This window comes from Salmo salar, chromosome ssa16 (assembly GCF_905237065.1).
Source record: "Salmo salar chromosome ssa16, Ssal_v3.1, whole genome shotgun sequence".
NCBI classification, from domain to species: Eukaryota; Metazoa; Chordata; class Actinopteri; order Salmoniformes; family Salmonidae; genus Salmo; species Salmo salar.
Window position 1 is genome coordinate 36,116,425 of NC_059457.1, and position 14,420 is coordinate 36,130,844.

The 14,420-nt window shown below is 44.1% G+C and overlaps 1 protein-coding gene across 5 annotated transcripts in view; it reads left to right on the forward strand.

Moving 5' to 3' along the window:
• LOC106573628 (NT-3 growth factor receptor) overlaps nucleotides 1-14,420 on the forward strand; it is a 289,969-nt gene that overhangs the window by 60,638 nt on the left and 214,911 nt on the right. For all 5 annotated transcript variants that reach the window (XM_014148851.2, XM_014148852.2, XM_014148854.2 and 2 more), the window contains exons 2-3: nucleotides 9,687-9,761; nucleotides 12,861-12,932. In XM_014148851.2, the coding sequence (XP_014004326.1) occupies nucleotides 9,687-9,761; nucleotides 12,861-12,932 (147 nt within the window). The remainder of the gene's footprint in view (nucleotides 1-9,686; nucleotides 9,762-12,860; nucleotides 12,933-14,420) is intronic.

Below are 14,420 nucleotides of genomic sequence, written 5' to 3' on the forward strand. Positions count from 1 at the left end.
AATAATCGAACATAAATCATGTATCAGATATAGGATATGGTAGAAAGAGTATGTAGACTTTGCTGTAGGCTACTGGCTGTAGATAACATTTATGACAATGTAATAGACAATTCTACATCATGCAGGTTTATCCAATCAAATAGCCTAAGCTAAATGGCGGTCTATCAACTTAAAAATGAGCTGTCAGAATAGTCGTGGACAGGCAAAAGGTCAAAACCAGATCAGAGTTCAGAAGGTACAGAGTGGCAGGCAGGCTTGAGGTCAGGGCAGGCAGACTGGTCAGGCAGGCGGGTACAGAGTCCAGAAAACAGGCAAGGGTCAAAACCGGGAGGACTAGCAAAAGAGAGAATAGCAAAAGCATGTGCACAGGAAAAACACACTGGTTGACTTGAAACAGACAAGACAAACTGGCACAGAGAGACAGGAAACACAGGGATAAATACACTGGGGAAAATAAGCGACACCTGGAGGGTGTGGAGACAATCACAGGGACAGGTGAAACAGATCAGGGTGTGACAGTGTTCATCTGCTCATCCACTACATGTTAAAGACTGTGTCCTATTTGATTTAGCTCATTGTTAACAATGGACACTGTGTTATGTGGTTGTCACCTGATCAGTAGTTCAATAAGCCCCCTCTCCCATGTGCCTTCACACTGATAGGGTTAAATCAGTAACAGTCACACACGGTGGTCATGATATGTAAATGATTGGTTTTGGATTCTCATTTTAATGTGACATGACACATAAATCCATGTTAGCTAAGGATATATTGTTGAATCATTACTTACACAGTACATCCTGTATTTCGCTACTTATACAAGTAGGTAGGCTTAAATGACTTGTGGAGTCAAATCAAATCCAATTTTATTGGTCACATACACATATTTAGCAGATGATATTGCGGGTGTAGTGAAATGCTTGTGTAATCTAACAATTTACAACAGTACACACAAATCCACAAGTAAAAGCAAAAGAATGGAATCAATAAATCAATAAATAAGTAGGTAGTAGGTACGGTACTATACAACCGTGTAGAAGAAATTGGCATTGCAGTGCAGCGATAAAAGCGAGATGCAAGTATCCTTTTTTGTTATTACTAAATACATTTGTTTCTACTCCATTTCAAGCGATGAAGTAGTTGTGAAGTTGCCCTCCACGCACATGGTGGTGATAGAACGGAGTAATGACTCTGTGATGGAGTCAGCTGACAGTCTCAATAAAACTGAAGGGGTTTGTTCCAATGTTCACAGAGGTAAACTGCTGAGAAGGTAGGAAATCATTTTTTTCAACCTCCTTCTGGTATGTTTATGTAGGTGGGTCTCAAGCTGATTTCTGCTTTTGTCTCTCTCTGCAGCACAACAGCGTTAGTGGGTGAAAGTCTAACCAACTGCCAAGATCAGGAGAGAGAATGTGCATCCAAAATGGCTCCCTGTTTAGTGTGCTATATTTGACCAGAGCCCAATGGGTAGTGCGCTAGATGGGGAATAAGGTGCCATTTGAGACGCAGGCAAAGGGTAAAAATCCCATCCTCCAGCTGGGTCGTCGCCCCAGTCACACAGATAGCCGCAGGCTACAGAGAATAGGCACTGTGCTTCTCCATGCTTTAAATGAGTCTGTCACCGTGGGTGGCACCATCAAACCTGCAGACATTCAGTGCTGCCTGAGTGTTATACTGTATTCCTCACCATCAGACCTGCAGACATTCAGTGCTGCCTGAGTGTTAAACTGTTTTCCTCACCATCAGACCTGCAGACATTCAGTGCTGCCTGAGTGTTAAACAGTTTTCCTCACCATCAGACCTGCAGACATTCAGTGCTGCCTGAGTGTTGTCATGACATTGGCCTCTTTGAGTACAGGGAGGACAGTTGACCCCCTCCCCCTTGCACCATCCCCCAACCTACCTCCCCCCACCCAGGCCCTGTGTGAAGGGGTGGTAAAATTCCAGAGGAGAATCTCTTGCCACATGGCCCATAGAGAGACACAGGAAATTCTTCCAACTCACAGAATTGGGGAATTAAATGACATTTATGTTCTGGAGAAGGTATGGAAGATTGGTGAAGAATCCAGCTACGAACTGGTCCGCTTGGTACAATTTTGTGATACTCAGAAGAGACAATATAGCAATATTACCATAAAACTGTTGATATAAGAGCCTCAGCTGTGGGACTTGCATCCAAATGGTTGTATAGAATGTATTAATAAGGATAAAGCTATTTGTGATACATTGAGATGCTGTGTACTGATGTTAATGTGATAGAATGTATTTATGTTCAAAGATTATATCAGTCATCGGCACGCCCCCCAGGGACACAGACAGGACCAGGCGTCATGTGACAAGCCTGTTCTATGTTCACTATAAAACCCCACCCTGATTTACTTTCTTCAGAGCAGGCCTCCACTCCATTGCGAGTTGGCCAATAGGTTTGACCATCTAATTCCTCTACTGAAAGGGAACTATACCACATGGTTAACTTTTAGACTATCGATATCGACAGAATAAGAACAAGTCTTTGATATTAATGAATAGTCTGCAGCTAGAAATTATATCATTGAATGCGAAGACCGACAAAACATCCATTCTATGACGACATTAATGAATGTCGCTTTGAAAGATCCATTCTAACCGAGAGAGAGAGAGAGAGAGAGAGAGAGAGAGAGAGAGAGAGAGAACGCGGACAAAACTCTCCAACAGAACGACGCTCCAACAAGGTTCCCGACGACACACTGAGCGTAAATATATATTGATTGCAATTGTTCCCGAATGAGTGAGCGTTCATGTGCAAAGGGTTAGCATATCAATTGTTAATATTAATGAACTCTGTGTGCCTCCTCAGCTGAACTTTTCATGACCCTTTGTTTAACAAGACACCAGCCATGCCTGTTTAGCCCACTAGGGCACATTACTCTACCAATTCTTTGTGATGATAATTACTGTTTGTATGCTTTCTGTGAATTACTTAGTTTAGTAAATAAATGATTTTAAGACAATTGATGTATGGATGACTCTTAGTAAAGGCTGGGTTCGTGCAGATACAACAATTTACGACGTTTGGAATGAGACTGGACGCGAGGTAAAATACCCCATTTAAACCAGAAGATAATCGGCCTATACTATAATAGAATATAATATATAATGTTATAATATAGGAAAGTTATATTAGGAAAATTATAACTTTGTAATCTGAATATTTTCCTTGGTGCCCCGATCTCCTAGTTAATTACAATTAAACGATTAATCAGTTTAATCGCGTGATAATAATTACAGGGAGTTAATTGATAAACATGTCTTCAGTTTAATGGTGACCCAAAGACACGACAGTGTCATACTGTATTCCTCACCATCAGAAGATGGGGTCGCAGTGTCTAAGCATACTGTTGTCAGAGGAGAAAGTTTTTGCTGAAATAGGCTTTCCAGTTCAACCATTTGGTTCGGATCACTTCACTCGTTGTGCCAAACTGATTGACAGTGGCATTGAATTCTCTTCCTATATCTACAGTATCTACTTTTTGAGCATCTAATCTAGCATTTTTTTCTATAAACTTTTTTCTATAAACCCATGTATCAGTGCTAATCCATCAGCGTATTTTAAAGGCATTTGCAAAAGCATAAGAAAGAAAGAAAATCATTATATTGTTGTTCCAATGAAGAGACTTAAGGAAAAGATTTATTCTATGAATACTGTATAAGGCATGAGAACCAGAATGTATTCAACTGATGAATTCTCACTTTGTCATTGGCGGGTCTTGGTTCAGTGCATCACTCCTGCTGTGGCTCAGTGGGCTCTCGGCACTAGAGGTAGGCCTACGCTGTAAAATAAATCTGCAGTATTTTATATTTATGGGGCAAAGACGGATTTCAGTCTGAATATTTTTAAGTGAGGACGCTTTATTATACAAAGTTATAAGTAGCAGTGTTCAATCTGCTCACGGGGTGATTTTTGGTATGGAAATATGCAAAGCACCTGTTAACTACAAAAAATGTAAAAGCTGTTAGCCTACATTATCCTAGCACTCCTGGTTAACACTAGCTCCCACTCATATACCACAGAAGAGGAAAGGGGGGGGTGCTCTGTAGTTGTCAACCCAACAAATATACTTAAGTTTCAAAAGTAAAACAAACGTTGTAAATCATTTAAAATTCCTTTTATTAAGCAATCGGCACAATTTTCATGTTTTTTTTATTTACAGATAGCCAGGGGCACTCTTCAACACAATTTACAAGTTAAGCATATGTGTTTAGTGAGTCTGCCAGATCAGAGGCAGTAGGGATGACCATGGTTGTTCTCTAGATAAGTGTGTGAATTGGACCATTTCGCTTCTTGTTATGCATTCAAAATGGAATGAGTACTTTTGGATGTCAGGGAAAATGTAAAATGTTAATAATGTATTTTCTTTAGGAATGTAGTGGAGTAAAAGTTGCCAAAAATATAAATAGCAAAGTAAAGTATAGATACCCTGTCATAGGCGTCGTAAGGATAGGACCAAGGCGCAGCGGGTATAGTGCTCATCTTATTTTATTTAAAGGATAACACTTAAACAAAATGACGAAACAGTTCTGTAAGGCAACAAAGGAAACAACCACCCACAAAACACAAGTGAAACAAACACCACTGAATATGGCCTCCAATTAGAGACAACGACAACCAGCTGCCTCTAATTGGAAGTCATTGCCAAAAACCCAACATAGAAATAGAAAACTAGATTTAAACATAGGAAACATAGAACCTAAACCAAAAACACACAACACCCCCTGACCAAACTACAATGACAAATAACCCCTTTTACTGGTCAGGACGTGAGAGTAAAATCTCTTAAATAATTATGTATAGATCCACCATTGAGCACAAAAACAACACATGTTACAGAATATTTTATTTTACATAGATGTTATTTCTATCAGACAAACCATGCCTGACAACATGATCCAATGATCCCCCAAAGGTGCAGACCCCGAATGCACCTCAAAAACAAAAACCACACAAAAACAACCCCAAACTTAAAGGGAGGGAAGGGAGGGTGGCCACCGTCAACGACGGTCCCTGTGCTACACCCCCCCCCCCCATTCCCAATCCTCCCACTACGGAGTTGGCTCTGGGCGTAGCTCCCGTTCAGAAGACTCCTGGCTGAGGAGCGTCGCTGGAGGCTCCTGGCTGGGGAGCGTCGCTGGAGGCTCAGGGCTGGGGAGCGTCGCTGGAGGCTCAGGGCTGGGGAGCGTCGCTGGAGGCTCAGGGCTGGGGAGCGTCGCTGGAGGCCTCCTGCATGGAGCTGGGACCGGTCTCCCCGGACTGGGGAGACTTACAGGAGACTGGGTGCGCAGAGCAGGCACGGGGCACACTGGGCCGTGGAGGCGCACCGGCGGTCTGGAACTCAGGGCTGGCACACCCCGTCCTGGCTGAGTGGTCACTGTAGCCCGGCACAGGCAGAGCGCTGGCACAGGGCGAACTGGGCTGTGCTGGAGAGTGAGAGCTGCCGTGCGTAGAGCAGGCGCAGGGTAAGCTGGACCGAGGAGATGCACTGGTGGCCAGATGCGCTGCGCCAGCGCACTTCTCCCTGGCTGCCGGCCAACTCTCGCTCGGCAACGCTGCGGAGCCCTTACTGGCCGCACCAGACTGTGCATGCGTATGGGCGACACCGTGCGCATTTCTGCATAACTCGGTGCTCTCCTCGTCACCCGCTCCCCACGGTAAGCACAGGGAGTTGGCTCAGGACTCCACCCTGACTCTGCCCAACTCCCCATGTGCCCCCCCCCACACGGGGAGTTGGGGGGGGGATGCCTCTCGGCGTCATGTAGCTCCCTTAATTTCCTCTCCCAGAAACGTCGTTCTGCCTCCCATGTCCATCCTTCTCCTCGGTGCTCCAATCCCCGCTGCTTGGTCCTTGTTTGGTGGGTGGTTCTGTCATAGGCGTTGTAAGGATAGGACCAAGGCGCAGCGGGTATAGTGCTCATCTTCTTAATTTATTTAAAGGATAACACTTAAACAAAATAAACAAAACAACGAAACAGTTTCGTAAGGCAACACAGGCTATACAGGAAACAACCACCCACAAAACACAAGTGAAACAAACACCACTAAATATGGCCTCCAATTAGAGACAACGACAACCAGCTGCCTCTAATTGGAGGTCATTGCCAAAAACCCAACATAGAAATAGAAAACTAGATTTAAACATAGAAATAGAAAACATAGAACTTAAACCAAAAACACCAAAACACACAAAACAAACACCCCCTGCCACGCCCTGACCAAACTACAATGACAAATAACCCCTTTTACTGGTCAGGACGTGACATACCCAAAAAAACAACTTAAGTAGTACTTTAAATTATTTTTACTTAGTTTCTTTACACCACTGAGGATAGGCCTCATGCAGAGTTTAAAATAAACTCAGCCAATCAATCAGAATTTCCACAACTCATTTTTTACTTAAGAATTTAATCTCTGTGGGTATTGAATGATTCAGGTTTGTGTGAGGTGGTTTCCCTCTCCTCTCCTTGGGATATGCAAAAAACACATTTACATTCACACGCATATTAATACACACTTGTACATGTGTGAAATTGGAGAAATATAAGCACCCACCAAATAATAAGAATAATAGCTTTTGGTTTTGTTTTACATGTCGAGTCCATCGTTGCTCTGTCGAGGGGATTTGTTGTTCTACATTGCCTCCTCAAATGACGACCCACTTTACTGCTTTGTAAAGCAGAGTTGCTAGGTTACATAACGCTGTTTTATCAAGATGTGAGCGGGATAGTCTTAGTATTTTGTCTTTAAGATGAATTGCCAGAAAAAATGCCCATGAATATAACTATAGAAGATTTTTTTCTCCAAATCTGAGTGATACATTATGCGCCATAGCTGTTGTTCATCACGTTGTCTCATACATTTGCATTTTAAGCAAGTAGGAATGTCAAATGGATTGCCATAGTTTTGTACTTTGCAATGTTAACTCTCTACATACTGCCGTCTACATGTCCTTTTATATTCTCCTTGAATAAGACAGTATCTGCTTTCCTGTCCATCAGTCAATACACAGTATGTGCTGTATGTGTGTGTATACAGTAATGTGTGACTTTATGCTTATACACTGTTGTTTACATAATACACACATGTACGCATCACATGGAAAGAGAAGCAGAGAGATCAAGATGGTCTTCCTGGTCTGAACCAAGGGAACATTGCACTGATTCGAAACAGACCAGAGAGGGAGATGGGTTACATTTTAAATTTGTATGGATGATGTAAATATTTGAAGCCAATTTCAAAACTTTATGCCAAAAGAGGCTGGATGTCATTTCCTGAGCTCAGAGATCAGCAATGCATGTTGTAAAGCAGCTTGAGTGCTGATGGATGTGTGTGCTCGTGTGTTGAGCGGTTTTGTGAAAAATGTTTTTATGTGTGTGTACACAGAGGGTTCTATATGAAACCCAAAAGAGTTCTACCTGGAACCAAAAAGGGTTCTCCTATGGGGACAGCCGCAGAACCCTTTTGAAATCCCTTATTTCTGAGGGTAGGAACAAATAAAAAAGAGTGTATATGAGAAGAAAGGATGAAAGTCAGAGTAATTGAACAGATAGATGGGAAAGAAATAATGGACATGAGAGTTTGAAGTGAGAGAAGTAAAAGTAGGAGACACGTGGAATTAGAATCATGACACTGTGGTGGTAACACTGTGGTGGTAACACTGTGGCGGTGACACTGTGTTAATTGTCCACAATACATAACCAATAAGGCATTGCAATTTCACCAGGCCCAAAGGTAACAACTACCTTTTAAGGTGGTATCTTTCTCTTAACAGAATAATGTGGTCGTCACTAGTTACCGCAATCACAAAGTCATAAACCCTCCTATTTCTACAATTTATTTTCTTAAAATGTGATTTTAAACCTAACCCTAACTGTAAACCTAACCTTAAACACACTGCTAATCTTATGCCTAACCCTAACCTTTAAAATTATATTTGTACGATTTAGCCAATTTTGACTTTGTGGCTTGGGTAACTAGTGAAAACTGAATAATGCTGAGTTTCAGTTTTAGTACAGTTCAAGAGCATCAATAGTCAGCATGGAGCACCCAGAGTGATTTTAGCTCAGTGTTGTGGAGATGCTCTGGGGACCTCCAGCCATTCGCTTTCATTAAACGTCCCCTCATTACGCAGGATGTAATTGCATTGTAGCTCATTTAAGCCAGCAGTAAATCATGTGAATGTGCTTGCACTGGGGGACATCCACAGGAAAAGTATTCTACCAGACAGTGTATCCCACGTACACTACATGACCAAAACTATATGAACACTTGCTCGTTGAACATTTCATTCCAAAATCACAGGCATTAATATGGAGTTGGTCCCCCCTATGCTGCTATAATACCCTCCACTCTTCTGGGAAGGATTTCCACTAGATGTTGCTGCGAGGACTTGCTTCCAACATTGCTGCGGGGACTTGCTTCCTTTCAACCACAAGAGCATTAGTGAGGTCGGCTATTGATTTTGGGCGATTAGGCTGGCTTGCAGTTGGCGTTCCAATTCATCCCAAAGGTGTTCGATGGGGTTGGGGTTAGGGCTCTGTGTAGGCCAGTCAAGTTCTTCCACACCAATCTCGACAAACCATTTCTGTATGGACCTCGCTTTGTGCACGGGGGCATTGTCATGCTGAAACAGGAAAGGGCCTTCCCCAAACTGTTCCCACAAGTTGGAAGCACAGAATCGTGTAGAATGTAATTGTATGCTGTAGCATTAAGATTTCCCTCACTGGAACTAGCCTGAACCATGAAGAACAGCCCCAGACCATTATTCCTCCTCCACCAAACGTTACAGTTGGCACTATGCATTCGGGCAGGTAGCGTTCTCCTGGCATCCGCCAAACCCAGATTTGTCTGTCGGACAGCCAGATGGTGAAGCGTGATTCATCACTTGAGAGAACGCGTTTCCACTGCTCCAGAGTCCAATGGCAGCAACTTTTATACCACTCCAGCCGACACTTGGCATAGCGCATGGTGATCTTAGGTTTGTATGAGGCTGCCCAGCCATGGAAACACAGTTCTTGAGCTGACGTTGCTTCCAGAGGCAGTTTGGAACTCGGTAGTGAGTGTTGCAAACGAGGACAGGCAATTTTTATGGGCTACTCACTTCAGCCTACTCACGTTCTGTGAGCTTGTGTGGCCTACCATTTCGTGGCTGAGCCCGTTGTTGCTCCGAGATGTTTCCACTTCACATTAATAGCACTTACAGTCGACCGGGAAAGCTCTAGAAAGGAAGAAATTTGACAAACTGACTTGTTGGAAAGGTGGCAGCCTATGATGGTGCCACGTTGAAAGTCACTGAGCTCTTCAGTAAGGCCATACTACTGCCAATGTTTGTCTAAGGATATTGCATGGCAGTGTGCTCGATTTCATACACCTGTCTGCAACGGGTGTGGCTGCAATAGCCGAATCCACTCGTTTGAAGGGGTGTCCACATACTTTTGTAAATATAGTATCTTTACTAGACTATATTAATGTAGTTTATTTACAGTATTGCCTTGTAGCTTCCTCAGATGGGACTGGAAGGATGAACTTTACAACTGAGCTGAACTGTACATCCGACAAATACGAGAGATGCAATACATAAATCCACAGAATAAACATATAGGTTAAATGTCGATTTTTAAACTGACTGTCTTCTGTTCTTTCCCTGTGTTTCCAGACACATTGAGAACTGGACTGGCCTGCAGATGCTGAAAGATGTGGACATGGAATTGTACACTGGACTACAGAGACTGTGAGTATCAACCTGGGAAGAGAGCAGGAACATAACCCATTTACATACTGATGGTGATCTGTGGTTGCTGCAGAGCCCAGAGTGAGCCCAGTGTTCATCTAGTCATGATAGCATACCATATGGATGTGAGACCATGGGCTGTTTCTTGGCCTGAAACATGCTATATGCAAGACATATTTACTGGTATACAATGATCGTTATCCCACCACCCAGTGACATGGCACCAGGTCTGGTTGGCACACACACTCTATCAGCACTATTGACCACTAGCAGTTGCTTATATTGCAGGCGTGTTTATTTTAATGCACTGCAGCCAGCCTCAAACAACAGGGCCTCCCTACGGCCCGTTTTACACTGATCAAATAACGCTAGAATAGCGGCCAGGAAATGTAATTACGTCCCTTAACACCCTGGCCTAAGCTAAACACTACAATAAGTCTCTTTTCTTCCTCCCTGCTTTGCTGATTCCTTCCCCCCATGCCTACTGCCCACCCTCCGACATCCTGGTCAGACATCCTGGTCAGACATCCTGGTCAGAGATCCTGGTCCCTCTGGGAAGGAGATGGTATCCTGAAGTCTCTCTCCCATCTTCCCTCAGTTATCCCCCCACCTCCCTTCTTCTTCAGCCTCTCCTATTATCTCATCCATCCTTCCCCAGTCTCCCCCAGTTTCCCCCAGTCTCCTCCAGGCTCATCCAGTTTCCCACAGTCTGCCTGAGCTTCCACCAGTGTCCCTCAGTCTCCCTCAAACTCCTTCAGCCTACCCCGGTCTAAACACTGGTCCTGTTAGGGGACACCCAAAGCAGTTGAACAAGGCTGATTAACAGCTCCTCTCATTAACATCAGGCTCACCTGGAGTGGGCTCTGGCTGCTCCCTCCCTCCCTCCCTCCCTCCCTCCCTCCCTCCCTCCCTCCCTCCCTCCCTCCCTCCCTCCCTCCCTCTCTCCCTCCCTCCCTCCCTCCAGTAGCAGCCAGGGCTAGATGATAGGGATGACTCACCAGGTAGTGTGCTGCACAGGCAGACCGGAGCAGGAGCTACTCTGGGCACACGCTGGGTCAGCAATACGGGCCTCAGAGCCTCAGCAAGCCCACCTCGCTGATTAATATTTAAGTACAAGCCACAGGGGGACATGTGACATATACGCCTGTGTTGGCCTTGTTAAATCCTTCACTCCCAGGTCCTGATGTGTCTGACATTGACCACACTGTATTACCCACTGGGCTGCCCTTGTTTAAGCCAAATTCAATATGGGGGAATAAATGTCTTAACATGCCTATTTATGCTTACCAAACACCCAGTCTTACAGTTTCACATCACTGTTAGCCATACTGTATGATGCCAACAGGACTGTTCTGATGTAATCATTCTCTCAGATGGATTCTAATGAAAAGAGCTGAGTGTTCAATGCAAATAAACAGCTTGCAGATGCCTATAATAAAAATGCATTCAATATACATAATTGATCTCAGCTAAGGAGAAGATGCAGGCTCTTGATACTATTCTGACTATAATGATGCCCCGTGTGGAGGGAGAGGAGCAGGGGAGACAGGCTGGAAGATAAGATTAGATGGCTTTTAGAATGCTTCCCTCTTCACCCAAATGTCGCCAATTGCGGGCCTGGCAATGATCTGACTGGTTAGCTTGACCGGTAGCAGACCTGGCAATGATCTGACTGGTTAGCTTGACCGGTAGCAGACCTGGCAATGATCTGACTGGTTAGCTTGACCGGTAGCAGACCTGGCAATGATCTGACTGGTTAGCTTGACCGGTAGCGGACCTGGCAATGATCTGACTGGTTAGCTTGTCCGGTAGCAGACCTGGCAATGATCTGACTGGTTAGCTGTCAGAATAATTTGTATGTGTTAGGATAATGACTTAACTGTTCCACTCTGAAATTATAGGATAGGGTGATATGTTTGAGAATCATGGGAAGATAAAACCAGGATATGGGAAGATCGGTTAGGATTGTAAAACTTTGAGGTTATATCCTTTAGTAGGGATGTAAACAGAGTGAAGTTGTAGAGTAGGTAATAGAACATCATTGAAGGGTTTCAAACCAAGAGGGTCCCAAAGGGGGAGGGGAGGTGAAAGCCTTGAAGAATGTGACACATTTTATGGTTCTTTGTGGTTAGTGGAAAGTACTGGTTGTTTGAGAAGGGAGTGGTCTAAAGATAGGAATGTATGTGTGTATTATGGATAATTTTGACTTTAGAACATACTCTGAATAAACTGTACAGACCTTTTGCAGAAAGCTGAGTCCTTGCCTAATTATTCTTAACCCAGTGTCTTACAAACCTTGGTGATTAGTCAAAGCTTATTGATTGTTAATTATTATCATTGGGATTCCAAATTCCCATAACATTAGCTTGTCCGGTAGCGGATCTGGCAATCATCTGACTGGTTAGCTTGTCCGGTAGCAGATCTGGCAATGATCTGACTGGTTAGCTTGTCCGGTAGCAGATCTGGCAATGATCTGACTGGTTAGCTTGTCCGGTAGCGGATCTGGCAATGATCTGACTGGTTAGCTTGTCCGGTAGCGGATCTGGCAATGATCTGACTGGTTAGCTTGTCCGGTAGCGGATCTGGCAATGATCTGACTGGTTAGCTTGGCCGGTGTAAAATTCAGTTAAGAGTCAAAAATATTCCCTCACACACTCCCAGTGCACTGCTATCACAGCCCATGATTAACTGTAAATGATGCATTTATGAAAACCTATCTGTGACCAATCAGCAGACAATTGCTGTTTCTGTGAAGCTTGTGCGACCTGTGTGCCTACTCCTTAGTGTGGGTGTAGCCACGCCACACTGAAAAACCCTGGTTTCCATGGACACACTGGCAGGAATATGTTGGTGGTTATAATTGTGGAATAGCATTTTATTTTTCTTCATGCTTACTTTATCCGTAAACGTAGGAGGAAACATCTGTTAGTATCAACAATAGTAACCTCGAGGGAATCGTTTTTTTCCCCTTTATGCTAAACATCTCACCAATGTACATTGACACAATCTCATGCCTGTGTATAATTATTTCCATATGTGTAACTTTCAGTAAACTGTTTACATGCCTTACGTGTGTGTGTCACTGTGTGTCTCTTCCAGAACAATCATGAATGGCAACCTGCGAGGTATCCAGGCCAGAGCCTTCTCCCAGAACCCCCACCTGCGCTACATGTGAGTGGTGTTACTGTTACCTCATTCTCTCTCTCTCTAGGCTGACTGGTAACACAAATGAGAACATACATCACATCTGCCATTCATCCCCTCATCATGTGGGTTCTCCCCCTTCCTTTTTTACAATTATTTTTGGCAGACTGCATTGTTCACAGTTCACCTCCATCTGACTGTGCACACTGACTGACTGATCTTCATTCAACAGTGACATATTCAGATTGACTATGCCACATATTTACCAAAACAAGCAGAGTTTAGTTTAGTACAAGCTAGGTAGCGTCATGACAGAGCAGCCATTTCCACTGTAATCCTGATTGTTTATATGCTGGCATCCTGTTCTACATGAGACCCACTAACCACTCTAGCTCTCTCCCTGTGACCCTGTCCCATCCCAGGCATACATTATCCCAACATACATAATTCACCCAGATGAACCTCCTCTTGAAGGAAATAAGCATGTTCCTTCTGCAGTGATATGCCAGTTCAGCTACAGTGCCTGGGTCTTCTTCCTGGTGCTTCACATACGACTGAACACACACAGTTCCACCATGTTATGTTTGCTATGTCTGTTCATAATGATTAGATTAGAGAGTTTAATAGTCACATGTACAGGGTTGCAGATGTAATTATATGGTACAGTGAAATTCTTAAGCTTCAAGCTCCAACAATGCAGCACAAAGTGAAATAAAAATACAAAAATGTAATAAAAATAGATAATAATACAAATTTGAATATATACATATTAACAACTGTACAATGGTAAATGTCCATTGGGGTGGGGGCACAGGTGGCTTACTAGTGGTGACTATTCAGCAAGATAAAGACCATTGGAGCGGGGCAGGGTAACCCCCCCGGGGAGAGGCGCAGGGGGATAGGAAGTCCGACAGGTCTATTCAGCAGCCTGTTGCTCTTTGGGTAGGAGCTATTGGCCTGTTTTACAGTTTTTGCCATGATGCTCCTATAATGCCCGCATCTGAGTGATGGAAATGGGGAGAACAGCCATTACTCAGGTGGCTGGGGTTTCTGGTGAACTTCTTGGCCTTCCTGCGACACCTGGTGTTGTAGGTGTCCTGGAGGGTAGGCAGTGTGTACCCAATGGTACGTTCGGCTGAGTTATACCACACTCTAGCGCCTTGCAGTCCGCGGCGGTGGAGTTGCCGTACCAGGCTATGATGCAGCCTGACAGTATGCTCTCGATGGTGCTCCTGTAGAACACTGTGAGAGCCCTTGGGGACAGGACGAATTTCTTCAGCATCCTGAGATTGAAGAGTTGCTGTCATGCCTTCTTCACCATGGTGTCCGTGTGGTTTGACTATTTCAGCTCCGAGGAGATGTGTACGCCGAGGAACTTGAAGTTTTTGAACGTCTCAATGTCCATTGATGAGGATGGGGGCATGCCCAGCCTGGTTCCTCCTGAAGTCAACAATCAGCTCCTTTGTTTTTCTGATGTTGAAGGAGAGGTTGTTTACCTGGAACCACACCGTCAGA